Consider the following 26,651-nt stretch of genomic DNA (forward strand, 5'->3'; position numbering starts at 1 on the left):
TCTTATTTTCATATTTTACTGAAAACAATATACAAACATAAACTCTTGACAAAGTTTTGCTTTACAACTAACCCGATAGATTTATATATATATATATATATATATATATATATATATATATATATGCAATTATGATAACGAAACCACAACAACTTGGATTTATTTACATTCTATATGAAATAAAGCATGTAAGATGATAGTAATAGTATTAACTATTAACTATATAGAAGCCTAAAATATCTAGTTGTGTAACCACCTTAAAACGTTAAACTATATTCGAACACACATTGGCAAGTAAGTCTAATGATACACTCAACCCTACATTAGCTAAAACATCGTCATCAAGGACCTATTTAATCAGATTCAATTTTGGTTGCCATGTTTCGTTCAGCCGAATAGAGGTTGCTTCGTCAATTCTAGTAAACATGTGTATTAAAAAAGTTTAGAAAATAAAAATCAAACTTTTTGTTAACAAAGAACAAACTCTTAAGCTAGCAGCTTTTAGATCAAAATTGTAATTCCAAATCATTATAAGAATAAAAAATGTTGAAAATTGCAACACATTATTTTTTATTCTTTAAAGAAAAAGAAAGAGCAAGTTGCAAAGAAACAACAAAGTAAAATAACGTGCGAATTTAACCAACCAGATGACAATGCGATTCCACCTAATGGAAGAAAGAATTTTTTTATTTTTAACTTTTTCCACTTTATGTTTCGATAATTTTGGTAATACAAACTATAAAACGAAATAATAATACAAGAGAAGAATTTAAAGAAAAATAAAAGAAAGATACAATGTTTTTTTTTTCCTTTTAATTCTGCCCCCTACTTCTCCACTTTTGTTATATATATTACCCTTTTTAATTTCATATTTTCCCAACCATTTACAGTTACATTTCCCCCTCTCAAACCGGTTCAAAACAATAGGAGAATTTCAAAGAATCAAGATACTTTAACCGAAAAATACCATAAAATAAGAAATTACTTCACCGGTTTAAATCCAGTTTCTTTCCCCACTTTCACATTTTACTTCTGGTTAAGCAACTTGGATCTCTTCCTAGCTTCGCTATAGAGAACCACTCCCATAATCGTGACTCCAAATCCGGCAACACCCATCACCGTCACCGGATTCCTAAATATCAAAACCGAGACTCCGGCAGCCACCGCAGCCTTTCCGTTGCCTAAAACCTGCAAGGTGAGAGCACTTGTGTGCTTAGTCACCAAGAAGTTCGTCAAATTTACTAAATATGCCACTGTCGCATTCCCTGCGAGCAAGAAGATGATCAATGGATCGGTCCTCGCCTTTTCGATTAGGATTCTTAATACGTTTCCTTCAATGTAGAGTGTAAATGGTAATAAGATACAAGCTGCCATTGGAGCCATGTAGAGCAGAAGATTCATCGAATGTAGCTTCTCAGATTCCGAAGTCAGAATAATCCCCTGCAAAGTACACAACACTTGGTTTAAGCCAAACCAAACCGATTTTAATAAATATCAAACCGGATTCGAACTGAATTGAACTTCCGACCATAGTGAGATCCAAACTAGTAGATTCAGACATTGAGACATTTGTTGTAATAACGGAAACCAAACGCAATTAGGACACAAACTTCGGTTTAATTGATACTAAACTGTAATTCCGACCAAATCAAACCAGATTCGAACTGAACTGAACTTCCGACCAAAGTGAGATCTGAACTAGTAGATTCCGACATCGAGACATTTGTTGTAATAAAACCGACTTCGACCAAAAAATTCCGATTCAATTCATACTAAACTGTAAAACCGACCAAACCAATTAAATAATGATCAAACCGGATTCGAACTGTACTTGAAGTCTTCCGACCAACGTGAGATCAGAACTACATTAGGACATTTGTCGTAATAAAAAACGATTTCGAACACAAATTCCGGTTCAATTCATACTAAATTGCAAATTCGACCAAATTAAACCGGTTAATCGTTAACTACCATACCTGGACGACGGATTTAAGAGCTCTACCGGCGGTGGAAGCGACGCAAATGAGGAAACCAAAGAGATGAAACGAAGGCTCGGAGTTAGAAGCGAGAACTATCCCGGAAACGACGGGAAGCAGAGCCAAGTACACTTCAGTGGACTCTGTTTTACAGGTAATGAGGAAAGAGAAGACGGCGGTGAAGAACGGCGTGGTGGCTCCGATCGCTTGATTAAAAGAAACAGGGATGTAACGGAGCGAAGTGTTGCCGCACACGACGGATAGGCAGAAGATCGCCGAGAGAGCAAGAATCTTCAAAAACTGACGCCGGGAGAGGATGTGCTGACGCGGCACGATTCCGGCGATGTTGATGACGGCGGAGCTGTAGGCGGCGCAGGAGAGCATGTGCGTCATGGTCAAGAAGATCGGGTAGCGGAAGCCGTAGTAGAAGAGGAGGTACTTGTTCAGGAGGAGGACTCCTATGTTGGAGCCGAACCAGGCGGCGATTATCGCCGCCGTGAGGACGGAGGGAGATACTGTAGGCGAGGAGAGGAAGAAAGGTTTTCCGTTGGAGGAGGCGGAGGAGTGTGGAGGTGTTCCGGGGATGTCGATGACTGTTGGTGTGGTGGTGGCGGCGGCGTCGAACCTCGGGTTGCTCATCCGCCGCGTCGTCCATGATTGAGCTTCCACCATTTTGGTTAGAGAGAGTTTTTTTTTCTTGTCTGAGATCTGAGAGTGTGGTAGCGAGTAGAAGAAAGAGGAAGAGGATGAATGTATATCGAACAGTGGAGATTCAGATTTAGCGTTAAACGTGTTGAGTGATATCAGCCGTTGGATCTGATAGTTGGAGGGAATACTTTTATTTTAAATTAAAAGAAGAAAAAATCTAACGAAATTAATTTTAAGATTCGAAGTCTTGTGTTCGGAGTTCAAGCATGAGTCAGAAGTGTCGGTAGTAGGTCCATGTTTGAGATCCAACGGAAGCAATCCTCTACGACGCAGCCTAATTAAAATTCCCCTTTAATGACGCATCCTAATTAATAATTACGAACCCACTAATTATTAGCCGTTCTTTGTCTCTCTTTTCAAATTTTGTTTTAATTATTGCCAATAATACGGGTGATGAAACTAGAAATCTCATAATATGAACAAAACTTGGTCGATGAACATGTGAGGTTGTTACCGTATAGCAACTGAGAAGCAAATTAGATGATTTATCTTATAATTAATCCTAAGATTATTTTTTACATAATACTACGATTCCATGAAGTATTCTTTTTGTTATCTTTCAAGTGTAAACTTGCATTCTATAGTGTTTCAAAAAAAAAAAAAAAACTTGCATTCTATAAATGTTGTTGTGGGTTTATCAGTCTAGTATATGAATCATTCATCTATATTATACTGTAATAAACAAGTTTTGGTCAACGTGCTTGTGTCTATGTATATGTTTAATTTTGATCATATATTAAAAATAATTAACATTTGACCATGGTACATTGTAATAAAGTTGTTAACCTTTAACAAAAAAAGGGTTGTCACATATACCAAAAACAAATCAGATCTGTGAAGTAATAACGCGATTTTTCGTTCGCATTAGCATTAATCACGCGTTTAGTTTGCCATTAAAAAAAGACTAAATGTGTGATCTAGTTATATGTGTGCATCATGGCATGTGCCACTGCCACATGATACCTTCAAGTAGTTTATCTAGTTACTGCTGAGTCACTAAAAGTTGAATACCAATTATGGTAAGAAACAAAAAAGTGTGACTTGAAAAAAAAAGATCAGAGTTCTACAAAAGAAGTCTTGGCCAATAGCATGTAATATTCTTCGCAAAATTTAATGCTTGATTTCTGTAAAATATTTTCTTTATTGCATTCCATTGGTTGTTTTGGGTTCTTCACTTGTCATTTTGCCAACGGTTCATGCATGCGATTTTGTAAGATGGCTTTAATAGTTACAAATATCACTTTTTCAGAAGGAAAAAGGAAACAACAACTTGCATCCAAGTGGATTCGACCAATATATTCGCTCATGTGATAGAAAGTAAAATTAAAATGGTGTGGAGTAGAAATTTGTGAGAATATATATGTTTATTATTAAGTCAATGAATGAGTGTTTTCTAAAAGATAAGTATTTTAATTGTACAATCATATTTTATTTTAAACAATTAAACCATATAACATTTTGGTAGTGTTATTTTAAGTGACTGGCAGAATTTTTTTATTGAGAACTTTTTTTCTTTCTATTTTTCAGTTCTTTATGAGTTAAAAACTCTATTAAAACTCTTGTAAATGTCTTAATCAATTACAAGATGATAAATTAATTTTCCAGTGACAAAAAAGAGAGAAAATGTCCCACTTTGAAAAGGAATAAATACAATATGAAGTTTGAAACACAGAAAAGAGATTTACACCAACAACACATAAAGGAGAAAAACATGATTTTAGCCTTTGTATTATACGATATGATTTTATATGTCCAATTTCAAGATGTGTATCTATCGATAAATCATTTTCGTAGGTCCTTACCTATTTTCTTATCGCACGCTTTAATATGGAGAGTTCTTGCATAATAAGAATACATTTTTTTTTATAATCATGTTAAATATAATAGATAATACATAGACTCCTAAAAACAGTTATCTATGAATATACAGACATATTTGTCAACGATAGAAACATACAACATAATCAAAGTGTTTAGTATTAATACACCAATACGTACGTACGAGTATCGATCCCTAATACGAGTGTATGAAGGAGCTATCTTCACTTAGAAGGACCATCAAACTTTTTCATTTTGTAGTCCTTTTGTAAACTACCTCAGTACCTCGAGACAAAATCCAATCAATGATGATAAATGATTACGCCACGTCGCTTTGTAACAAACTTAAAATGATGGATGCCTACGTTACTACGTTTATATTTACAATAATCCTTTTATTTTCTGGAGTATGCTTTAATCTTTACCCAAAAGAAAATAATGATGTAATGAATCGGTAACAAAAAAAAAGGGAAACAAAAGAATAAATAATTTATTTCTGCCAATGTGAGGTTGTTTACGAATACGTAAGATGTCTGCCCTGAAGTAGTCGCTAACGTAGTTGCTGAAGCAGACATTGTGGTGTAGGTTCGGGTATCCGTTCGGGTTCGGGTTGGATATTTCGGATTTTCAGGTATTTTGGTATAGAGGTGTAGAACCCGTTCGGGTATTTCTGTACTTCGGGTCGGGTTCGAGTATTTTTAGTTCGGATTCGGTTATTTCGGATCGGGTTCAAATATTTAGATTTTGAAAAAAATAATTAAAATTTTTATTTCTCAATTTTCTTGTATTTAAATATATAACTTTCACTTAACAATTTTTATTTATTTTTAATAGATTGAATGGTTAATAGATTTGGACATAACATTTTGAAACTAAAAAAACATTAATTTGGTTATTGTTTTTAAATTTTTGATGTAACTTTTTCTTAATTCTTGAAATAAAAAGATTGACATGCATTTTAATTGAGTATCAAATCATTTTCTCTATAATTGTATGTATATCATATGAACTTAAAATATGTGTAGTATCAATATAAATATTTTATATAAAATGAGAGATGTAAACTAGAAATATAAAATTTGTATATCATATGAACTTAAAGTATGTGTAGTATCGATATAAATATTTTATATAAAATGAGAGATGTAAACTAGAAATATAAAATTAATTATACATATGTTCGGTTATCTTCGGATATCCATTCGGGTTTGGATATTATCCGTTCGGGTTCGGATATCCAATCTCTCCTAATTTAATACCCGTTCAGATATTTTTCTACTTCGGTTCAGATTTCGGTTCGTGCTTTTTGGATCGGGTTCGGGTGCGGCTTTGGATATCGGGTAAAGTGCCCACACCCCTATCGTGGTGAGTGGTGAAGACCATGTGGAGTCAAGGTGCTGAGCTGGAGTCGTGTAGACTTGCAGAGCAAGAGAGTATCTTGAAGATAAGGAAAGAGGAATAAACTTGAGGAGCAAGTTTATGACTTAAAGAAAGAGGAATAAGTGCATTCCAAAAAAATGAAAGTTGCACTTATTGTTATGGAAGATGTCCATACATGTTGCCTTGGAGACTAGGGTTTCGAGAACGTGGAGAATAACTATAAGATAGCTATGAGGTCGTCTGTATAGAGACAGAGACACAGAAGCTGATCTTATAGAGAGAGATAAGCTTTTGGAAGTGTTATGGGTCGTGCTGAAGCAGTGGCTGAAGTACTTGACGGAAAAGAGACACAAGTGGGTAGCTTAGAAATCTTTCAGTAGCAATTGTTAGGGTATAAGAGACTGTGTAAAGCTGATTAAGCAGATCTTCTAATAGAGTGTACAAGGCGATTTCTAATAAAGCTTAAGTGTTGCTTGTAGTTGTTTTGTCTCCTTGATTTATCTTCTACAGTACTATTGTGTTTGCATCTTACACTTACAAGTGGTATCAGAGTGGGGCACCTAAGTTATCGGTGTAATCTTGAAGGTGAAGATGGACACGATTGTTTCGGTGCAGAAGGCGATCATGTTGAATGCGGACCAGTATGGTCATTGGAAGGCTCGCATGAAGCAGATGATTCGAGGAATCAATGAAGATGTGTGGACAGCTGTGGAGATTGGTTGGAAGGAGCCTACCATAGTCACAGGAGATGGGAAGAAGCCTAAGCCAAAAGAGGATTGGTCAGAGGCAGAACGCAATGCATCTAAGTTTAATGCAAAGGCGTTGTCGGTGATTTTTGGAGCGGTTGAAGCAGAACAGTTCCAGCTGATTCAGGGGAGTACTTCGGCTAAAGAGGCGTGGGAGATCCTACTGAATTTGTTTGAAGGAGATGAGAGTGTCAAGAGGACACGTCTAGATCATCTTGGATCGTAGTTTGAGAATCTCAGGTGGTCTGATAATGATTCTGTGGCGAGCTTTAGTGCCAAACTCAGTGGTATGGCATACTTGGGAAGAAGCATTTGTACTTGGGAAGAAGTACAAGAAGAAGAAGCTGGTAAAGAAGTTACTACGTTGTCTTCCTACAAAGTTTGGAGCTCACAAGGCGGTCTTGAATATGACCACAAATACGAATGAGCTCAAGTTTGACAAGCTTGTGGGTATGCTGAAGGCAGAAGAGATAGAGACAGACAGTAGTTCAGTCTCTACGTCAGATTGTGCATCAAGGAGTATAGCTCTTTCTTCTGATAAAGATGGAGGTAGATCTCCGAATGTTGAAGATGCCATGGGGATGTTGTCTACGAATCTAGGTAAGATGATGAATTCCTCTGGTGGGAGGAATCAGTATGGTCGCCAGGGGGGTGATCGTGGCAATAGCAGAAGAAGAAAACGTCTTAGATGCTATGAGTGTGAAGGTGTTGGTCATATAAAGTGTTCTGAGTGCAGAGGTGTTGGATACACACGACGTGAATGTCCAAACTCAAAGAAGGAAAAAGGTGTTCCATTGCAGTCATCTGAGTTTGAAGAAGATGGAAAGGTGATGAAGAACCTTGTTGCATTTAGTGCACGCAAGGAGGAATCCAGTGAATCCTCGGATTCAGACGTTGATACAGACTCTGAGGATTATCACGTGATGCTCAACAAGTGGTTGAATCTCAAGAATGAGAATCTGAGGTTGCAACACGATATGGTGCAAAGCCGTGAGCAGTATGATGATCTTACTGAAGAACTTGATGTTGTACATGAGAAGAATGAGTCTCTGGAGAAGGAGGTTAGCAAGCTGAAAGAAGTTGCTACTGGTGAACAAGAGAGAGCAAGGATGCTAGAACGTGATTTGGCTGAGAATCGCAAACAAATAAGGATCCTCAACAGTGGATCCAAGGACTTGGATAAGATACTCTCGATGGGACAACCAGCCAAGGTGAACTGGGGATTGGAATATCGAGGAGCTGAGAGTACTAAGGAAGTACAACAGAAGGGGCTATTACATTTCGTGCATGGGGGCACATCAGAAAGTGGAGCCAAAGAAGCTTGTCAGGAAGTACGACAGGGAGTAAGACAGGAAATTCTACAGCGTGTAGCTATGAGTAACAAGCCGAAAGTAGTACATAAGTGCAACAACATGAAGATTAGATAGGAGGTTCTGAAGCATGGTTGTGCAGCTGGTACAATGAAGGAGACTGATCGGTGCATCAGTAACTGTGTCAGGCCAAGCAAGAAGCAACATAGGATGTGCTGTTGGTTTTGTGGGAATGTTGAACATAAGAAGGTGGAGTGTTTTGCTCGTGAGAAAAGCAAAAACATGGCCAATAAGGTAAACACAACGTTCACTAAACCCAAGAGGGTTGAAGAGGTGTCCTTATCTAAGAGTGACTTACTTGATGAGATCAAGGATGAGACATCAGAAGATGGATGCAACTCTGGTAAGAGTGATCTTGAGGTTGATCAAGAAGCATCAATTCTAGAGCCAAGACACGAGGTTGTTTGTGGCACAAAGGGGAAGGAGATCGAAGTGCGTCAGAAAGTGGTGCGAGAAGATCTTCAGGGGTGTGATAGTGAAATCACTCCAAGAAAATAGCAACGAATGCAGAGGGCACTCGGTGTGGATGGGGAAGGACTAATGGTCAAGAAGACGACACATGAAGGAAGCCAGGTCCTCCACCGAAGCTGGTCGAAGGGTAGTTCGACAGGTGCCACAGGTCATGATGCAGTACTTGTTATTCCGCTGCAGCAGAGGCTGTGTCATGATTATACATGAAGAAGCAGACGACTGGGTCTGTAAGGCTTGACATCTAAGCATCTATTTTAGCTTACTATGCAATCAAGCAGGGGGAGAATGGTGATGTTCTGGTACAGAGAATGCATATCTTATGGGGGAGAAAAACATGTGTAGTGCACATCTCGTGGGGGGGAGAAAAGCACATTTGGTGTGGAAGTTTCCAGGTGGGGAACGTGGTTGCAACGTGGTTGCTGACCTGAAGAATGTTGTGCTTGATCGACACACAAAGCTAAAAGAGGGAGATTGAAGATGTAAGATGTGTGCCCTGAAGTAGTCGCTGACGTAGTTGCTGAAGCAGACGTCGTGGTGAGTGGTGAAGACCATGTGGAGTCAAGTTACTGAGCTGGAGTCGTGTAGACTTGGAGAGCAAGAGAGTATTTTGGAGATAAAGAAAGATGAATAAACTTGAAGAGCAAGTTTATGACTTAAAGAAAGAGGAATAAGTGCATTTCAAGAAAAGAAAAGTTGCACTTATTGTTATGGAAGATGTTCATACATGTTGCCTTGGAGACTAGGGTTTCGGGAACATGGAGAATAACTATAAGATAACTATGAGGTCGTCTGTATTGAGACAAAGACACAGAAGCTGATCTTATAGAGAGAGATAAGCTCTTAGAAGTGTTCTGGGTCGTGCTGAAGCAGTAGATGAAGTACTTGACGGAAGAGAGACACAAATGGGTAGCTTATGAATCTTTCAGTAGCAGTTGTTAGGGTGTAACAGACTGTATAAAGCTGATTAAGCAAATAATAAAGTGTATAAGGCGGTTTCTAATAAAGCTTAAGTGTTGCTTGTAGTTATTTTGTCTCCTTCCTTAATTTATTTTCTGCAAACATGTTGCACTTACAATTTACTGTTATACGATGATTTATTTCTGCCCATAGCACATCACATGTTCTTTGGTATTTTAAATACTTCTTATGTTTATCTACAATAATAAATAATGTGGGGGCAGACTGCTATAGTAACCATTTGTTTCCATGTGCAACCCAACTTTGGTGGGCCTAATAATAGTGGGACTAAAGCTTTTTGCATGGGGCCGTAAAACAGTCAGCAGCAAAACATTATCCAGAACATTTGGTCAATATAGAAGAGAAAAATTATTCTAATAGCAATGGCTTCGCCCGGGTTCGAACCGGAGACCTTCAGTGTGTTAGACTGACGTGATAACCAACTACACCACGAAACCTCTTGTACATAAATCTAACATTTTCTAGAATACAAACTACAACGAGTTTAGTTCGGCTATTACAGCCGCTCTTTACCTTATTAAGCCGTAAGTAAGACACTACAGAACAGAGTTTGGTACAATGCAAAAAGCTTTTATTATTTCAAGAGTCTTTGAATTTGATCCAAAACAAAAGTGCTACAAGACGTAATGTAGTGTGTCAATATCTTATTGTTTAATTACTGGTAACGAAATCGCTGTCTGTAGCTTCCCAAATGACAGTACCATCACAAGTACACAGCTTCTTGTAGTTTTCTCCAACTCCTGCGCTTCTAGCAATCACTGCAGCTGTCAATCCAGGACCAGACTTCTTATCCTCTGTCTCGTAAACCACCACGGCTCTCCCTATTAGATCCACAACCTTGAGCTTCTCTTTCTTCCCCGTGTAAAACGCCTCTCCGCTTTGGTCTGCCTCTAGTGTTCCCAGGTCGCCCAATGGCTTCACAGAAAGAAAAAAAATAAACACAAACGGTAAATGCTTTTGAATTTTTAAAGAACAATGTAATGTTTTTTTAGAGTGAGCTTGATGAACCTCTGTGTGGGTATGATCTTGAAGTGGGTTGTACAAGTTCCCAGTGCTAGCTGCTCCGTTTGTGAGATCACCATACTCGTTGATACACCAACTGTGTTTCCCGGGGGACAAGCCAGTAAAGTTGGCTTCGATCCTCGCGAGCTCCATACTGACCTGAGCAAATCTTACCACCCCAAAAATGTCTGGTCCTTTGAACTCCGCCACTGCAGCCGAGACCAAGAAGTCTGCCAAACACGTCACAAAGTACAAGAAACTAATAAAGATAAGATGTTCACATATAACCCAATCTAAGAGCTCCTACATGTTCTATGAGAGAGCTGAGAGAAAAGATAGCTAACCTTGAGGAACACCTTGGCCAATCAAACGAGCTTTACGACCAGTTTGCTCCAAAGCTTGAGTCATAGCCTTAACAGGGGAAGATCCAAGTATCCTCACAACTTGGTTAGCCAATTCCACCTCCACTTTCTCAATCCCTTTTGCCAATTCCATCACACACGACAAGCAACAACAGAGTAAAATTTAAACTAAAATCAAAACCAAAACAGAACGTAAACAAAGTAGTTTGTACATAACAAATCTAAAAAAAACTACCTTCAACGGTTTCTAACTTGTTCTTCACGGCGTTAACACAACCCTCACACTTCATATCCACCATGAACTCAGTCTTGAAACAACCAACCAACCAACATGAATCTTAAGTTCTCGTAGTAACTGAAGGGATGTTTCTAGATAGACAAGAGAAAGACTTACAAGGAGCTGAGGCATGACTCGATCCTCCTGCAAGAAAACAAAAAAAGTCAGCTACTTTATTAATTAAATCATCGAATTAGGAAAAGGGCAAAGCTAAAGATTGGAACTTGTAATCGAATCGAGCAAACCTGACGGAGATTACGATCGGAAACGGGGACGGTCGTCATCGGAGAGCTAGCGAAGCTTCGTGAAAGACCCAAGCGACGTGGAGACGATCGGTGGGGGAAGGAGAGATTGGTAGATTGAGATTTGGTAGAGGAGGAAGAAGGAGAAGAGGAGAAGGCGATCGCGATTGGAATCGCAGACGCGGCGGCTACGGCGGCTGTAGTAGTTGCCACTGACCGCAGAATTGAAGCCATTAGTTTTTTTTTATCCTTTCACATTCACAAAGTCACTACCTTTTAAATTTTATCATTTTTTTTTTAATACACACTTCTAGATTTCAAAAGCAATTTGTCTTTTGTCTTTGTAAGTAGAGTCGTTTAAAAGATTAGTTTTGAATCTTTTGACTCGTTAATTTCATTTAGTGCTACTATCCTAAACGTAATAACATCATATATAATTTTTTTTAAGTTGCATGGATACCAAGCAGCATAAAAGTCAAAATAATTAAAGTTACTGAAATCTAAGCCAAAACCAAGAGGATGTTGAGGACCTTCTTCATCACTGTTGTTTACTAACAGGGCGTCTAACGGCACGTGCAACTAGAGCGGTTGAATAGGATCCGACTAAAAAATTAAAAAAAAATTAAAAATTTTTGTAAATAAATATATAAGTTATAATATAAAACTTTAAACTTTGAGATATATACTAAATTTAGAGTTTATAATTTCAAAAACGTCAAATATATATAAATAAAACTATTTTTTTAAACTACTCCATCACATCATTAAATATATAATTAATATTTTTTTTAACAGAGTTCGTAAATAATTCGAGACGGCCCTGTTTACTAATATACTACATGCTGCTCTTCTCTTTTGTTTTCTTCTTCTATAGCTCCTAGTTGAATCGGTTCTTGCTTCTGTCTACACACTAGACTAAACCTAGGTGGCTCCTTCTCTAAACGAGGAGGTTTCGCATTTTAGGACCGCTTTCCTGGTTGATGGTCTCCAGGTCAGTGTTAACTTCTTAATCTGATCTGCTCTCTAATTTGGACAAAATTATAAACTTAAATTCATAATTTAGTATTTACAATAATATATTTTGTCAACATTAGAAAGACAATACAAAAACTAATATCTCTTGGGTTTATGTTAACTAATCATTGGAAAGAAATTCATTACAACTGTGTGAAGAGTTATTTTTGGGTTCAACCCCCTAGGGTTCACCAACCAATATGATTTCATTATTTCAAATTCAATATCTTTTAAAAAAAGAAATAAAATATTATCAAGTTATGATAAATCCTAAACTCTAAATAAAAACACTAAACACTAAAACTCTAAATCCTAAACCCTAAATCATAAACCCTAAACCCTTGAGTGTTTTAGTGTTTAGTGATTTTGATTTAGATTTTAAAATTTATCCTAGAGTTTATGGTTTACCAAAGGGTTTAGGGTTTAGAATTTAGGGTTTAGGGATTAGGATTTAGGGTTTAATGTTTTGCTGACAACGTTAAAAATATTTTTTTTTGTAATTACTACTATATTTTTTTTTTATCTTTTAATTTTAAAAAATAATATAATTTGATAATATTTTATTTTCTTTTTTAAAAGATGTCGAATATGAAATAACACAATTTTATTGGTTGGTAGGTTCACCGGAGTGAACCCAAGAATAAGTCCTGTGTGAATGTAGTGTATAATATTCATAGACGCACGTAGGAGATTGGATAAGGTCGGTACAAGAACCGCCTATAGAACCTGCTCGCACGTCAATTTGAAAACTTGTAATATATTCTTAAACTTCACTTAAACAATAATTTGACTTGTTTTCTCTAGTGATTTTTTAATAGTTCTATTGCAAAAATTCAACGAAATGAAACCAATCCCATTCAGTACGGACAAACGTCTACATTAAACACACAGAAAATGAATCATGGCCCTCACGTAGTCACCACCACTATCGTTGAATAGCCCCATCTATATATAACTTTGGCTCTAAGTCGATTACTTCATCAACAAACAAACCAAAAAGACCAACCCATCGAAAACAAAAAGGAAACAAAAGATGGGTCCAGTCTCAAGTTCTTGGAGCTTCAACAAATTCTTTGCTATAGTTTTCGTCGTCTTCGCTATCTCTGGTGAGTTTGTCGCCGGATATTACAAGCCCAGCCCGTGGAGATACGCTCATGCCACTTTCTACGGCGATGAAACCGGTAGTGAAACCATGGGTACGTAATAATATATATTTCGCTCTCATGTACATATACGATACTATCACCAAGATCAAAAACATGTGCAAATTTTTAAATTTTTTTTGCTTTATTCATATATATTCAGGTGGTGCATGTGGGTATGGAAACCTGTTTAACAGCGGATACGGCTTGGCCACAGCGGCGCTAAGCACGACGTTGTTCAAAGACGGTTACGGATGCGGCCAATGTTTCCAAATAATGTGTGTGAAGTCGAAACATTGTTACTATGGAAACCCATCGACGGTGGTCACAGCCACAAACCTTTGCCCTCCTAATTGGTACCAAGACTCCAATAATGGTGGTTGGTGTAACCCTCCTAGAACCCATTTCGATATGGCTAAACCGGCTTTCATGAAACTCGCTAACTGGAAGGCCGGTATCATCCCTGTTGCATACCGCAGGTATATCATATATACATATATACCCCATAATTGATAAATGTTTATAGTCATATAACTATAAATACGACACCTAGATACTCATACTCCAAAATTATATTTATGTAACTAATATATATATGCTATGCGATTGACATAATGTAGAGTCGCATGCAAAAGGAGTGGAGGTATGAGGTTTCAGTTCCAAGGCAATGCTTATTGGCTTCTCATCTTCGTCATGAATGTTGGCGGTGCCGGAGACATAAAGAGCATGGCCGTGAAAGGTAGTCGGACTAATTGGATAAGCATGAGCCACAACTGGGGGGCTTCTTACCAAGCCTTTTCCTCTCTCTATGGTCAGTCCCTCTCTTTCCGGGTCACTTCTTACACAACCGGTGAAACCGTCTATGCTTGGAACGTTGCTCCGTCTAACTGGAATGCTGGTATGACTTACAAGAGTAGCGCCAATTTCCGCTGAACTTACGGTTTTTCTCTTGCAATGTTTTCTCCCTTTTGTCTGTCTTTTTGTTGCTTTTGGGATTTAAGTTTCGGTGGCCTTTTTGTTGTGGTATTATATAGATAGGCCCGGCTTTGTGATATGCATCTACATGAATGTGTAATGTATGTAATTGTGATATAACTCTTCATAATCAAATTCATGATGATGAAGTCAACGGTACTTGAACAAGAGACTCCGTTAATACATGTGCGTGCGAAAATTCTCTAGCAATAAATCACATTTTCTAACAAGAAAAGTACCACGGATAATTTATAAGCAGCTACTAAAAACATTGATCAATGAGATCTTGATTAATTTCATTTGTAACAACGTTTACCACAAAACCCTGATCCGATTCAAAACCCTACTTATTGGTGAGTCTCTCTCTCTCTCATGATCTTCACACCCTTGTACCTGAATGCAAATATTAAAGTCATCGAAAGTCATTAGCCATTAGTGAAAAGTATAAGCATATCAATATAGTAATCTATGATAGAATCAAATATTTGTTTCACCTGCCAAGCATCATAACCGTGGCTTGAGGGTTTGTACCGGGACAAAAACCGACGGTGGACATGTCAATGACTCTAAGTCTGTCGATACCAATAACCTTCTAATCCCCATACACCACTCTACCCACAACACATCCTCCATCGTAATGTCAAATTGTTGTAACCGTATGCTGGCAAAATTCCTCAGCTGGTGGAGGCAACGAGGCTCCAGGATGGCTGCGAGGTGGCCTCAGATTGACTGGAGTACTCGCCGTAAGGTTAAGCAAATATTCAAAAGACATATCTGCATACTTAAACCATGCAAACGCCTTAGATTGCACAACTCTCTCTATAGTTTGGATCCCTCGAACGCATCTTTTCAGGTCGTTCGGGTGTTGGAAATAGTTGAAAGTCGCAACTGGATTATCGTTCGGGTTTCGGGTCCGGAGCTTCAAATGACCAGTGGATAATGGCCCATTACTTTCTCTAAAATGAAGCCTCTTTGATACCTGCATCACCTGAACATCCACGCTGACAATACTCAGCCATGATGCATATCTTTTGTAAGTTTTTTTCCATTAATTTTCATAATTTTTGTTTTGAGATTCAAAACTCAAACCTTCTAATGTAAAATATTAATAAATCCTTAATCAACCCATTGGCCAACCAACCATATTTGTATTCATATCGTTTAATTTGAATAATCGGTACTGATTCGAATCGAGTGAATATGAATAACAAACTTTCTATCTAAACATGTAAAACTGAAAGACTTCTACTGCAACCACAAAATCTAAACAATTCAACATATGTTTGATCATTAAGATTCAATCCTTAAACCATTAATTAGAACATGATCGATCCATAAAACATTGATTTGAAAAGTCGAGATTTGTATTATCTAAAGAGAAGCTGTCTCAACAAATTGGGTTGGGGAAATTATGTGATTAAGAAAAAGAAAAGCATCAATAAAGTTTTTGATCATTCAAAATGACAAGCTCAAGTCTTGCGGATGAAACTGAACCTAATATCTTTAGGTCTTATATAAACCTAAAATTAAAAATTTAATAGTTGCAGTCTGTCTATAATTATATGGAGCTTATATCAACTAATCATTGAAAACAAATTCATTAGAGTTGGTAAATGTAGTAATATACATAGACGCACGTAGGAAATTAAATAAGGTCGGTACAAGAACCACCTATAGGACCTCCTCGCACGTCAACTTGAAAACTTTTACGATATTATGAAACTACACTTAAAGTCTTAAACAATAATTTGACTTGTTTTATCTAGTGTTTTTTAATAGTTCTATTGCACAAATTCAATGAAGCGAAACAGATCCCATTTAGTACGGGCAAAAGTGCACAATAAAAAACGGGAAATGGATCATGTACTCCCTCACTTAGTAACCACCAGTATAGTTGAATATCCCCCTTTATATAACTTTGTGTCTAAGTCGATTAACAAACAAACCAAGAAAACAAAGCCTAAGAAAACTAATTGAAAACAAAAAGTAAACAAAAAGATGGGATCCATCTCAAGTTCTTGGAGCTTCAACAAATTCTTTGCTATAGTTTTCGTCGTCTTCACTATCTCCCGTGAGTTTGTCTCCGGATATTACGGGTCCAGTGCAGATGATGTATATATGGAAAGGATAGATTAGTCAAACTCTTATACCTAATCACCTCTTGTAACATGTATATATATTGTAATTTCATTCTATAATAAAGTTATGCTTCCATCTGTAGATGATGTATATATGGAAAGGATAGATTAGTCAAACTCTTATACCTAATCACCTCTTGTAACATGTATATATATATATTGTAATCTCATTCTATAATAAAGTTATGCTTTCATCTCTATATGGTATCAGAGCTAAACGGTTCTAAGACCTAAAAATTAAATCTAGCCGCCTCCCTCACGTTATCTTCTTCTTCCATCACGCTGTCTTCTTCTTCACGTTTTTCTTGCAACAATGGTTTCACCTGCAGTCTCTGAGACTATTACCATCGACTCAGTCAATCTCATCAACGTCAACATGTCCAATGTGACAAAGCTCACCGGCGCTAACTTTCTGATGTGGAGCCGCCAGATTCATGCCTTGCTCAACGGCTACGGCCTTGCAAGCCATATCGATGGAATGATCGAAGTTCCTCCTCCGACAATCACCGCTGATGGTGTCGTCGCTATCAATCATGCGTTCACTGCTTATCAACGACAGGATCAACTCATTTATAGCTCCCTACTATGTGCTATCACTATCTCTGTTCAGCCGATTCTTGCTACAACTTCAACATCGGCTCAGATCTGAGAGAAACTCTCAGCCACATATGCGAAACCAAGCAGGGGTCATATCCAGCAACTCCGCCAGCAGATAAAACAATGGAAAAATGGTACAAAGTCGATTGATGACTATCTGCAAGGCTTTACGACGAGATTCGATCAACTGGCGCTTCTTGGCAAAGCGATAGACCTAGAAGATCAGATCGAGTATATCATTGACGGTTTATCTGATGAGTACAAACTGGTTGCTGATCACATTCAGAGTCGCGACGTGCCTCCCTCTCTCACTGAGATACATGAGAAGCTACTCAACCATGAAATCCGACTGCAGTCCATGACGCCTACGTTATCTCCTCTGCCCGTCTCTGCGAATGCTGCGAGCTTCCGTCCCTCCAACAACAATCGTGGACAGACTCGTAACAACCAAAACAACCCAACTCTCAGACTTGGCAGCAACAACAACACTTTCAACCTCATCAAGATCAGGGTTCACGTGGGTATCAAGGAAAATGTCAGATATGTGGGATCTTTGGTCACAATGCAAGGCGTTGTCCTCAGTTCCAGACATCGAGCAACTACTCCAACACTGCTTCAAGTCAGTATTCATCGTCACCAGCCCCATGGCAGCAACCTCGGGCTAACATGGCAGCAATGTCATACAATCCGAACAACTGGATACTTGATAGTGGAGCCACTCATCACCTGACTACCGATCTCAACAATCTGTCCTTTCACCAGCCCTACAATGGTGGAGAAGAAGTTGTCATTGCTGATGGTTCGGGTCTTCATATTTCTCACACTGGTTCATCATCTCTCACTACTCCATCTCGCTCCCTTGCTTTAAACAATATACTTTTTGTCCCTAACCTTCACAAAAACCTTATCTCCGTTTATCGTTTGTGTAATACTAATAAGGTTTCTGTGGAATTCTTTCCTGCTCTTTTCAGGTGAAGGATCTCAGCACGGGGGCCCGGTTACTCCAAGGCAGAACTAAGGATGAGCTATACGAGTGGCCAGTGCAGACAACCCGATCCATATCTCTCTTTGCCTCGCCTTCACCCAAAACAACTCTCTCTTCGTGGCATGCCCGCATTGGCCATCCGTCAAACACTGTCCTACAAACTCTTGTTTCGCACTTTTCTTTACCGCTTTCAACTACTTCTCATAAACAGTCTCCTTGTTCCCATTGTCTTATTAATAAAAGCCACAAATTGCCTTTTTATTCAAACACAATCCACTCTCAAAAACCTCTTGAATATGTTTACTCCGACGTCTGGACTTCTCCTCTTATATCAGTTGATAACTTCAAATATTATCTTGTGTTTGTGGATCATTATACAAGATACACATGGCTATATCCATTGAAGCAAAAATCTCAAGTCCGAGACACGTTTATAGCCTTCAAAGCTATAGTGGAGAACCGATTTCAGACCAAACTCATGACTCTCTACTTCGAAAATGGTGGCGAGTTTATAGCTCTGCGCCAGTTCCTCTCTACCCACGGCATCTCCCACTTAACCTCTCCTCCTCATACGCCTGAGCACAACGGCATTGCTGAGCGGAAACACCGCCACATTGTCGAAACTGGCCTAACGTTACTTCATCAAGCTGTGATGCCCGCAACTTACTGGACATATGCGTTCTCTACAGCGGTTTATCTTATGAACCGGCTACCCAGCTCAGTTCTTGAAAATACCTCACCATACCAGAAGCTATTCCAACAGACCCCAAACTATCAGAAGCTTCGTGTGTTCGGTTGCACTTGTTATCCTTGGCTGCGGCTGTATGTCTCTCACAAGCTGGAACAGAGGTCGCAACTCTGTGTGTTTCTTGGATACTCACTCACTCAGAGTGCATATTTATGTCTGAACAAGAGTACTGGTCGCATTTACACTTCGCGCCATGTTCAGTTTGTTGAAGATCATTTTCCCTTCTCCATCAAGACCGTGTCAAAAACACACAATGACGCGCATGAGCCAGCAACTAACCCGTCTTATACTCCATCCACCACCGTCCCTTGCCCTCTGCCACTGTCACCACTCATATCAGCACCATCGTCGCTGCTGCCCCGGAGTTCGGATCCTCACCAACCAGTATCATCGTCTTCCCCAATGAACAATGCTGGTAATGATGTGCTCTCTCCAGGTAACACATCTAATGATTTGGAAAGTAATTCTGCAGGTCCTACAAGTAGTGCACATGCGAAAGTCACTCCTACTTCTTCCCCGAGCCCAAACCACCAAATACAACTTGAACCGAACCTCGAGTCCTCACCATTAGCTCCAGCTCAAACAGAACCCATTCCTGCTCCCCTACCAGAAAACGTTCACCCTATGCGAACCCGAGCCAAAAATAACATCATCAAACCAAAAACCAAACTCACACTACTAGCCAAAGGTCCCTCCAAACCGCAAATCCCGACGACCCTCACCCAAGCCTTGCGAGATGAGAAGTGGAGAAATTCGGTGGGTGCTGAGATTAATGCCCAGATACAAAACAATTAATATGATTTGGTTCCTCCATCTCCTGATCAACATGTTATTCCAACGAAATGGATTCATACTATTAAATACTTACCTAATGGCAAGATTGACAGGCACAAATCGAGATGGGTGGCTCGTGGCTTCAGCCAACAGTACGGTGTGGATTACTCGGAAACATTCAGTCCGGTGGTTAAGTCAATCACCATTCGTCTCGTCCTACAGCTTGCAGTGTCTCGGTCATGGACAATTAAACAACTCGACGTCAACAATGCGTTTTTGCAAGGTACATTGACTGATGAAGTTTATGTGTCTCAGCACCGGGGTTTGTAGATAAGGATCGCCCCAATCATGTCTGCCATCTCAACAAGGCTCTCTATGGCCTTAAACAAGCCCCTAGAGCCTGGTATCAGGAACTGAAAAATTATCTCTCCTCTATTGGTTTCTACAATTATGTGGCAGATACATCGATCTTCATCTATATACGTCCGGGCTGTGGTCTCTACTTCTTGGTCTATGTCGACGATATCATCGTTACTGGCAGCAGCACAGCTCTCGTCATGGAATTCATCTCAGTCTTATCCACCAGATTCTCACTCAAAGAACCGACAGACATCACATACTTCGTCGGCATTGAAGCTATACCCACTGCTCAAGGTCTCCACCTGATGCAAAGAAAGTACATTCTCGACTTACTAGGTCGCACAAATATGCTTGACGCTAATACAGTCACGACACCCATGGCTACATCACCGAAGCTAGTGCTCACATCCGGGACTTCTCTTGATGATCCCAGCGAATACAGAGCAGTTATTGGCAGTTTGCAATACTTGGCTTTCACCAGACCCGACATTGCATACTCCGTCAATTGGTTGTCACAGTTTATGCGTAGGCCTACTGATCTCCACTGGCAGGCAGCAAAGAGAATACTCCGTTATCTTGCTGGAACACCTACGCATGGGATTCTCTTACGCAAGGACTCGCCTCTTACGTTGCACGCATTTTCTGACGCTGATTGGGCCGGTGACACAGATGACTTTGTCTCCACCAACGCATACATTCTCTATATTGGCATGACACCCATAGCTTGGTCATCAAAGAAACAGAATGGAGTTGTACGTTCTTCTACTGAAGCGGAGTACCGAGCAGTTGCGAACACAGCATCTGAGATTCGCTGGGTCTGTTCATTACTTACAGGGTTGGGGATTACCTTGCCACAGTCGCCGGTTGTATACTGTGATAACGTTGGTGCAACCTATCTCTCTGCGCATCCTGTCTTCCATTCCAAGATGAAATTAACATCTAGCGTTGGACTTTCATTTCATTCGAGATAATGTTCGCTCGGGCGCTCTTCGAGTAACTCACGTTTCCACTCGCAATCAGTTAGCTGATGCTCTCACGAAACCTCTCTCTCGACCTCGGTTTAAAGAACTCATAGACAAGATTGTAATGAGACATCTCCCTCCATCTTGAGGGGGCGTATAGATGATGTATATATGGAAAGAATAGATTAGTCAAACTCTTATACCGAATCACCTCTTGTAACATGTATATATATTGTAATCTCATTCTATAATAAAGTTATGCTTCCATCTCTATACCCAGCCCGTGGAGCTACGCTCATGCCACTTTCTACGGCGACGAAACCGGTAGTGAAACCATGGGTACGTACAAAAAACTATTTCGCTTTGATGTACATATATATACGATATAATCACCAAAATCAAAATCACATGTGTTTGCATTAACTTCAATCAGACTCGTATTTATATCAGCATCAAAACCAAATATTCAGATTGTGGTTTTTTAGTAGTGCACACTGGAGTGGCGGATGTACGTGCATTAAGAAAGTGGTATTTGCCCCCATGAAATTTTTTAATCCTTTGTAACAAACCCCAAATTTTAGCTGTTTTCTCTACTATAAATTACATTTTAATTTTAGTTTTTAAATTTGTGTGTGATTTGCGCCCACCGCAATTTTATGCTACATTCGCCGGTAGTGCATATAGATTTAATTCAATTTTATAATCAGTATTACTTATATACATACTCATAAATACAAGCAATGACATAATAACTAATGTATATATGCAGGTGGTGCATGTGGGTACGGAAACCTGTTTAACAGCGGCTATGGCTTGGACACAGCAGCCCTAAGCACGACGCTGTTCAAAGACGGTTATGGATGCGGCCAATGTTTCCAGATAATGTGTGTGCAGACGCAATATTGTTACTATGGAAACCCATCTACGGTGGTCACAGCCACCAACCTTTGCCCTCCTAATTGGTACCAAGACTCCAACAATGGTGGTTGGTGCAACCCTCCTAGAACCCATTTTGATATGGCTAAACCGGCTTTCATGAAACTCGCTAACTGGAAGGCCGGTATCATCCCTGTTGCATACCGCAGGTATGTCTTATTTTAAAAATGTTTGTAAAGTTCGGTTAACTGACTTTTCATATTCAAATATTTAGCCAAAAAACTATATTGATATATGTAGAGTCCCATGCAAAAGGAGTGGAGGTATGAGGTTTCAGTTCCAAGGCAATGCTTATTGGCTTCTCATCTTCGTCATGAATGTGGGCGGCGCCGGAGACATAAAGAGCATGGACGTCAAAGGTAGCCGGACGAATTGGATATGCATGATCCACAACTGGGGGGCCTCTTACCAAGCCTTTTCCTCTCTCTATGGTCAGTCTCTCTCTTTCCGGGTCACTTCTTACACCACCGGTCAAAAATTCTACGCTTGGAACGTCGCTCCGTCTAACTGGAACGCCGGTATGACTTACCAGAGTTACACCAATTTCCGCTGAAGTTACGGTTTTTCTCTTTTATGAGTTCTCCAGTGTTTGTTTGTTTTTTGTTGCTTTGGGACTTTAAAAGTTTCGGTGGCCTTTTTGTTGTGGGATTATATAATATAGTGGCCTGGCTTTGTGTTATACATCTACATTAATGTATAATGTATGTATGTAAATGTGATATAACTCTTCATAATCAAATTATTGATGATGAAGTCAACACTACTTCTTTTTTATTTGGACAACATCAACTCTACTTCTTGATCAAGAGACTTCGTTAACATATTTTGTGTGCTTGTGAATTTTTTTTAACAAGAAATCACATTTTCTAAGAAGAAAAGTACCACGGATAATTTATAAGCAGCTACTACAAACAATGATCAATGAGATCTTGATCCATTTCAATTGTAAAAACGTTTCCATACTCTGATACGAGATCAAAACCCTACTTATTGGTGAGTCTCTCTCTCATGATCTTCACACCCATATACCTGTATGCAAATATTCAAGCCATCGAAAAATCATTAGCCATTAGTGAAAAATGTAAAAGGCAAATCTCTAAAATAGCACATTTCTAACTTTATATCACAAAAATAGCATTCCAAAACTAAAATGTCCAAAATAGCTCTTTTCTAAGTTTATCCTTTGAAAATTTTAATTTTTTTATTTTTCAAAATTTGAAATCTTATCCCCAAAACCTCATTTCTCAACTCTAAACCATAAATCCTAAACCCTAAACCCTAAACCCTAAACTCTAAACCCTAAACCCTAAACTCTAAATCCTAAACCCCACCCTTTAACTCTAAACCCTAAGTTTGTGACTTTTGATAAAACATTAAATGCTATTTTTGTGACTTTTGACCTTGAATGCTAGTTTGGGAACAAAAACTTGATTTAGTGCTATTTTTGTTTTTTTCTCAAATGTAAACCTGGTCAATATAGCATATAGAAGATAGAGGCAAATATATGTTTCACCTGCCAAGCATCATAACGGTGGCTTGAGGGTTTGTACCGGGACAATAACCAACGGTGGACATGTCAATGACTCTAAGTCGGTCGATACCAATAACTTTATAATCCCCATCGACCACTCTACCAACAACACATCCTCCATGGTAATGCCAAATTGTTGTAACCGTATGTTGGCAAAATTCCTCAGCGGATGGAGGCAACGAGGCTCCAGGACCGCTGCGAGGTGGCCTCAGATTGACTGGAGTACTCGCCGTAAGGTTAAGCAAATATTCAAAAGACATATCTGCATACTTAAACCATGCAAACGCCTTAGATTGCACAACTCTCTCTATAGTTTGGATCCCTCGAACGCATCTTTTTAGGTCGTCCGGGTGTTGGAAATAGTTGAAAGTCACAACTGGGTTATCATTCGGGTTTCGGGTCCGGAGCTCCAAATGACCCGTGGATAATGGGCCCATTACTTTCTCTAAAATGAATCCGCCTTGAAAAGGTTGGGCTGATGATAACTTCATTGAATTTGACTCCAATAACGTTGCCTTTGGAGAAAACATTGCATAGTAGTCTCTAGCGGAGGAACCACTACCACTACTACCACCACCGCCAAAATTCTCTCCACCGGCAGCTTCAACGTATGTTCCTTCGCCAGTAATTCCAACTACCTCGATGAGTGAGACCTTAACGGGGACCGGAGAAGGGATGAACACGGCGTTCATAGGGTTGTCGTACATCCCTTGACCCACGTGAGGCTGGTCCATCACCACCGTGATATTTTGGGCCTGTAGTTGAGCTGATGGCCCGACGCCGCTTAGCATAAGGAGCTGTGGGCTCCCTAGGGTTCCGGCGGATACTATGATCTCATTAGATGAGCCTTCCTTTAGGTAAGCTCGGTGGGCCTGACCGGTCCGGTCTCGGTACACAACTCCGTTGGCTATTGGCTTGGTGGTACCTTAAACGCGTATAACTGATAATTAGCTAATCATACATTTCAATATACAGTCATATATTAATATTTAAACTACCATAAAATGTAAAGTAAAAAGTATGTTACTAGTACCACATTAAGTACCTCGAGTCCGAAACAATATCCGGTGGACAGTAGCATGCAAAAGGACTGTGATACTCTTGGGATCGGCGTACTCCAGCAAATCGGCGGCGGTGTGTCTATCGCCGTTATGATCAAAAATAGTACCTCCAAATTTAGTGCCGTTGATGTGATCATAAGTGAAACCATTATTAGGAACGATTCCGACTTCCAATAAGCCATCTCTCACGGCGGTTTGCCACCGCCCCATCGGCGGCTGAAACGCCACTTTGGCTTCTACCCAACGGTACGACTCGTTCGCTAGCCCTCCGTCCCAGCCCATGTTTCTAACAACATTTCAATTCGTGCTAATTAATTATTATAAACGTCGACGTACCAAACGAAACAACCAACAACAACAATAAATATTTTGGCACAAAAAAATAAAAATTAAAACATATATATCTTGGTATTTTTGTACTATGCACAAACCCAAGCAGATTTTAAAGATAGTTATGTATTATATAACTTTTGCTAAGAATATATATACATGTCTTCAGAGGATCAATATATTATTATATACATTTATCGTAATGATCACACAAGAGTAATAATAGTTTATAATTCTGTATGGATATATACATACAACATATTACATATATATCCATGCCAATAACTAATATGTATAGATAACCGTGCATGACAAAGTTAATAAGTTCTGTTAAGAATGTTGGAACACACATAAATAATGAAATTCATCGTACTCAAAATGTATATGTAGATAAAAGTGCATGGAATAGACTATACATGTGCACTGCCACTAACCTAACATATTTGGTACCGGCACGTGTGTAGAAGCCGGCGTTGAGTGCGCTTCCGCCGCCGAGAACTCTAGCACGTGCGTTAATGACGCCATCCTCCGATATGAAACGCTGAGACGGTGAGGCTTCGGACAAATCAGAAAGAGCGGCTCCGAAAGCCGAGAGCCTCGTGATATTTGGGTTATTGTATGGCGCGCCACCGCGTTCCAGTAGCAAAACGCTAAAATTTTGAGATAGCGTTGCGGCTAGAGGGCATCCGGCGGTCCCGCCACCGATGATGATATAGTCGTAGTACGACGTCGTTGGACTCCCTGTCGCGTCGCGCATGAAGGAGTAGTTTGGAGCTGCGATAAATTAGGTAAAACTGTATAAATCCACACTAACGCACATATATATAAACTATATGCGAATGTAGAATACTAGAATGTAAATGCATATTAATTAATTACCTTTGTCAGAATAACAAATTGGAGAATGCAGGAACAAAGAAAGAGCAGCAAAGAATCTCCATAACCATACTCTATCCATCATGAAGTTAGAACAAATATTTAGAGTAGAACTCTCACTTTGTATATATCAAGTGCCAATGGTTGAAAGAAATGTTCGACCCTTTCTTTATATATATAACTAGCTAGAGGCAATGTGAGAGTCCATATAATTCTGAGGAATGCAACATCAAGATTCTATGTCTACTTTCATGGACACGTGTCAACCTGAGGAGCATATAAAAGTTTAGAAAGATTTTGAATTAGTAATAATTTAAAGAAAATGCAAATTATATGGAGTAACACGAGAAAATAAACTAAATGGACCGATAAAACTTATAGGGAATGCATTAAATAAATTGCTACGCTTAACTGTCTATCTTGGACATGAATAAAGAAATCTGGAAAGATAAATTTGTAATAATTATATAGATATAGTATGTTTTAATGACAAACCTCCATTAGTAGACAGTAGATTACAGTTAAAATGCACCAACTCTTTTTTAGTGTGATCATAATAAGCCTAATATGTTAGGTGGAAACAAAACAATGAACATAGTTCAGATTGAATGAAACGAAAATTAGCATTACTGCTCATCACTTTTAGGAAGAAAATATTTACAATTACTAATGGAACTAGGTTAAGATCCGCGCCTTGCGCGGGATCAACATTATATATATAAATTATTTTATGTATTAAATATTTTTACATATTATAAAATAATAAATATATATTAAATAATTAAAAGTCAGTAACTATTAAAAATATAATTAAATTGGTGCAAACATATAAATCAATTGTATTAATCTAAATTTTTTTTTTATTTGATAGGATATGTTATTAAATTTAAAT

At 38.9% G+C, this 26,651-nt stretch overlaps 5 protein-coding genes and 1 non-coding gene across 7 annotated transcripts; 2 read left to right on the forward strand and 4 right to left on the reverse strand.

The window, feature by feature from the left end:
- Positions 1-752: 752 nt before the first annotated feature.
- On the reverse strand, positions 753-2,781 carry LOC106312752 (probable sugar phosphate/phosphate translocator At1g12500). Its single transcript, XM_013750387.1, has 2 exons — positions 1,977-2,781; positions 753-1,440 (listed from the first exon to the last, which is right to left on the reverse strand). Exons 1-2 carry the CDS (start codon positions 2,646-2,648, stop codon positions 1,027-1,029), a joined length of 1,086 nt encoding a protein of 361 aa, XP_013605841.1. The 5' UTR covers positions 2,649-2,781; the 3' UTR covers positions 753-1,026.
- A 7,029-nt stretch (positions 2,782-9,810) lies between these two features.
- Positions 9,811-9,884, reverse strand: TRNAV-AAC. Its single transcript has one exon. It is a non-coding gene; the product is annotated as a tRNA-Val (tRNA).
- A 117-nt stretch (positions 9,885-10,001) lies between these two features.
- Positions 10,002-11,644, reverse strand: LOC106307702 (copper chaperone for superoxide dismutase, chloroplastic/cytosolic). Its single transcript, XM_013744728.1, has 6 exons — positions 11,334-11,644; positions 11,206-11,232; positions 11,047-11,119; positions 10,794-10,928; positions 10,456-10,679; positions 10,002-10,362 (listed from the first exon to the last, which is right to left on the reverse strand). The coding sequence occupies exons 1-6, from the start codon at positions 11,562-11,564 to the stop codon at positions 10,099-10,101; spliced, it is 954 nt and encodes a 317-aa protein (XP_013600182.1). The 5' UTR covers positions 11,565-11,644; the 3' UTR covers positions 10,002-10,098.
- A 1,700-nt stretch (positions 11,645-13,344) lies between these two features.
- LOC106311020 (expansin-A7) lies at positions 13,345-14,588 on the forward strand. Its single transcript, XM_013748252.1, has 3 exons — positions 13,345-13,540; positions 13,650-13,965; positions 14,107-14,588. The coding sequence occupies exons 1-3, from the start codon at positions 13,378-13,380 to the stop codon at positions 14,417-14,419; spliced, it is 792 nt and encodes a 263-aa protein (XP_013603706.1). The 5' UTR covers positions 13,345-13,377; the 3' UTR covers positions 14,420-14,588.
- Positions 14,589-16,459: 1,871 nt separating this feature from the next.
- On the forward strand, positions 16,460-22,514 carry LOC106311321 (expansin-A7-like). Of its 2 annotated transcripts, none has more exons than XM_013748520.1 (4): positions 16,460-16,557; positions 21,282-21,364; positions 21,795-22,110; positions 22,202-22,514. In XM_013748520.1, exons 1-4 carry the CDS (start codon positions 16,460-16,462, stop codon positions 22,512-22,514), a joined length of 810 nt encoding a protein of 269 aa, XP_013603974.1. The 2 variants fall into 2 exon arrangements, with proteins under 2 accessions (XP_013603974.1, XP_013603975.1); XM_013748521.1 differs by having other exon boundaries at positions 21,306-21,364.
- Positions 22,515-22,756: 242 nt separating this feature from the next.
- LOC106308314 (protein HOTHEAD) lies at positions 22,757-25,915 on the reverse strand. The gene is made up of 5 exons (XM_013745466.1): positions 25,763-25,915; positions 25,318-25,657; positions 24,538-24,839; positions 23,475-24,417; positions 22,757-22,990 (listed from the first exon to the last, which is right to left on the reverse strand). Exons 1-5 carry the CDS (start codon positions 25,842-25,844, stop codon positions 22,945-22,947), a joined length of 1,713 nt encoding a protein of 570 aa, XP_013600920.1. The 5' UTR covers positions 25,845-25,915; the 3' UTR covers positions 22,757-22,944.
- Between the last annotated feature and the right edge of the window lie 736 nt (positions 25,916-26,651).

The sequence above is a fragment of the Brassica oleracea genome, chromosome C8 (assembly GCF_000695525.1).
Source record: "Brassica oleracea var. oleracea cultivar TO1000 chromosome C8, BOL, whole genome shotgun sequence".
Classification (NCBI taxonomy): Eukaryota; Viridiplantae; Streptophyta; class Magnoliopsida; order Brassicales; family Brassicaceae; genus Brassica; species Brassica oleracea.

Coding starts and splice junctions, on each gene's coding strand:
- LOC106312752 (XM_013750387.1), bottom strand. CDS start 2,648: ATGGTGGAAGCTCAATCATGGACGACGCGGCGGATGAGCAACCCGAGG. Junction 1,441..1,976: donor CTCTTAAATCCGTCGTCCAG/GTATGGTAGTTA, acceptor TGTACTTTGCAG/GGGATTATTCTGACTTCGGA.
- LOC106307702 (XM_013744728.1), bottom strand. CDS start 11,564: ATGGCTTCAATTCTGCGGTCAGTGGCAACTACTACAGCCGCCGTAGCC. Junction 10,680..10,793: donor TGGCCAAGGTGTTCCTCAAG/GTTAGCTATCTT, acceptor CGTGTTTGGCAG/ACTTCTTGGTCTCGGCTGCA. Junction 10,363..10,455: donor AAGATCATACCCACACAGAG/GTTCATCAAGCT, acceptor CTTTCTGTGAAG/CCATTGGGCGACCTGGGAAC.
- LOC106311020 (XM_013748252.1), top strand. CDS start 13,378: ATGGGTCCAGTCTCAAGTTCTTGGAGCTTCAACAAATTCTTTGCTATA. Junction 13,541..13,649: donor AACCGGTAGTGAAACCATGG/GTACGTAATAAT, acceptor ATATATATTCAG/GTGGTGCATGTGGGTATGGA. Junction 13,966..14,106: donor ATCCCTGTTGCATACCGCAG/GTATATCATATA, acceptor GACATAATGTAG/AGTCGCATGCAAAAGGAGTG.
- LOC106311321 (XM_013748520.1), top strand. CDS start 16,460: ATGGGATCCATCTCAAGTTCTTGGAGCTTCAACAAATTCTTTGCTATA. Junction 21,365..21,794: donor AACCGGTAGTGAAACCATGG/GTACGTACAAAA, acceptor GTATATATGCAG/GTGGTGCATGTGGGTACGGA. Junction 22,111..22,201: donor ATCCCTGTTGCATACCGCAG/GTATGTCTTATT, acceptor TGATATATGTAG/AGTCCCATGCAAAAGGAGTG.
- LOC106308314 (XM_013745466.1), bottom strand. CDS start 25,844: ATGATGGATAGAGTATGGTTATGGAGATTCTTTGCTGCTCTTTCTTTG. Junction 24,840..25,317: donor GCCGGTACCAAATATGTTAG/GTTAGTGGCAGT, acceptor AAATGTTGTTAG/AAACATGGGCTGGGACGGAG. Junction 24,418..24,537: donor GATATTGTTTCGGACTCGAG/GTACTTAATGTG, acceptor TACGCGTTTAAG/GTACCACCAAGCCAATAGCC.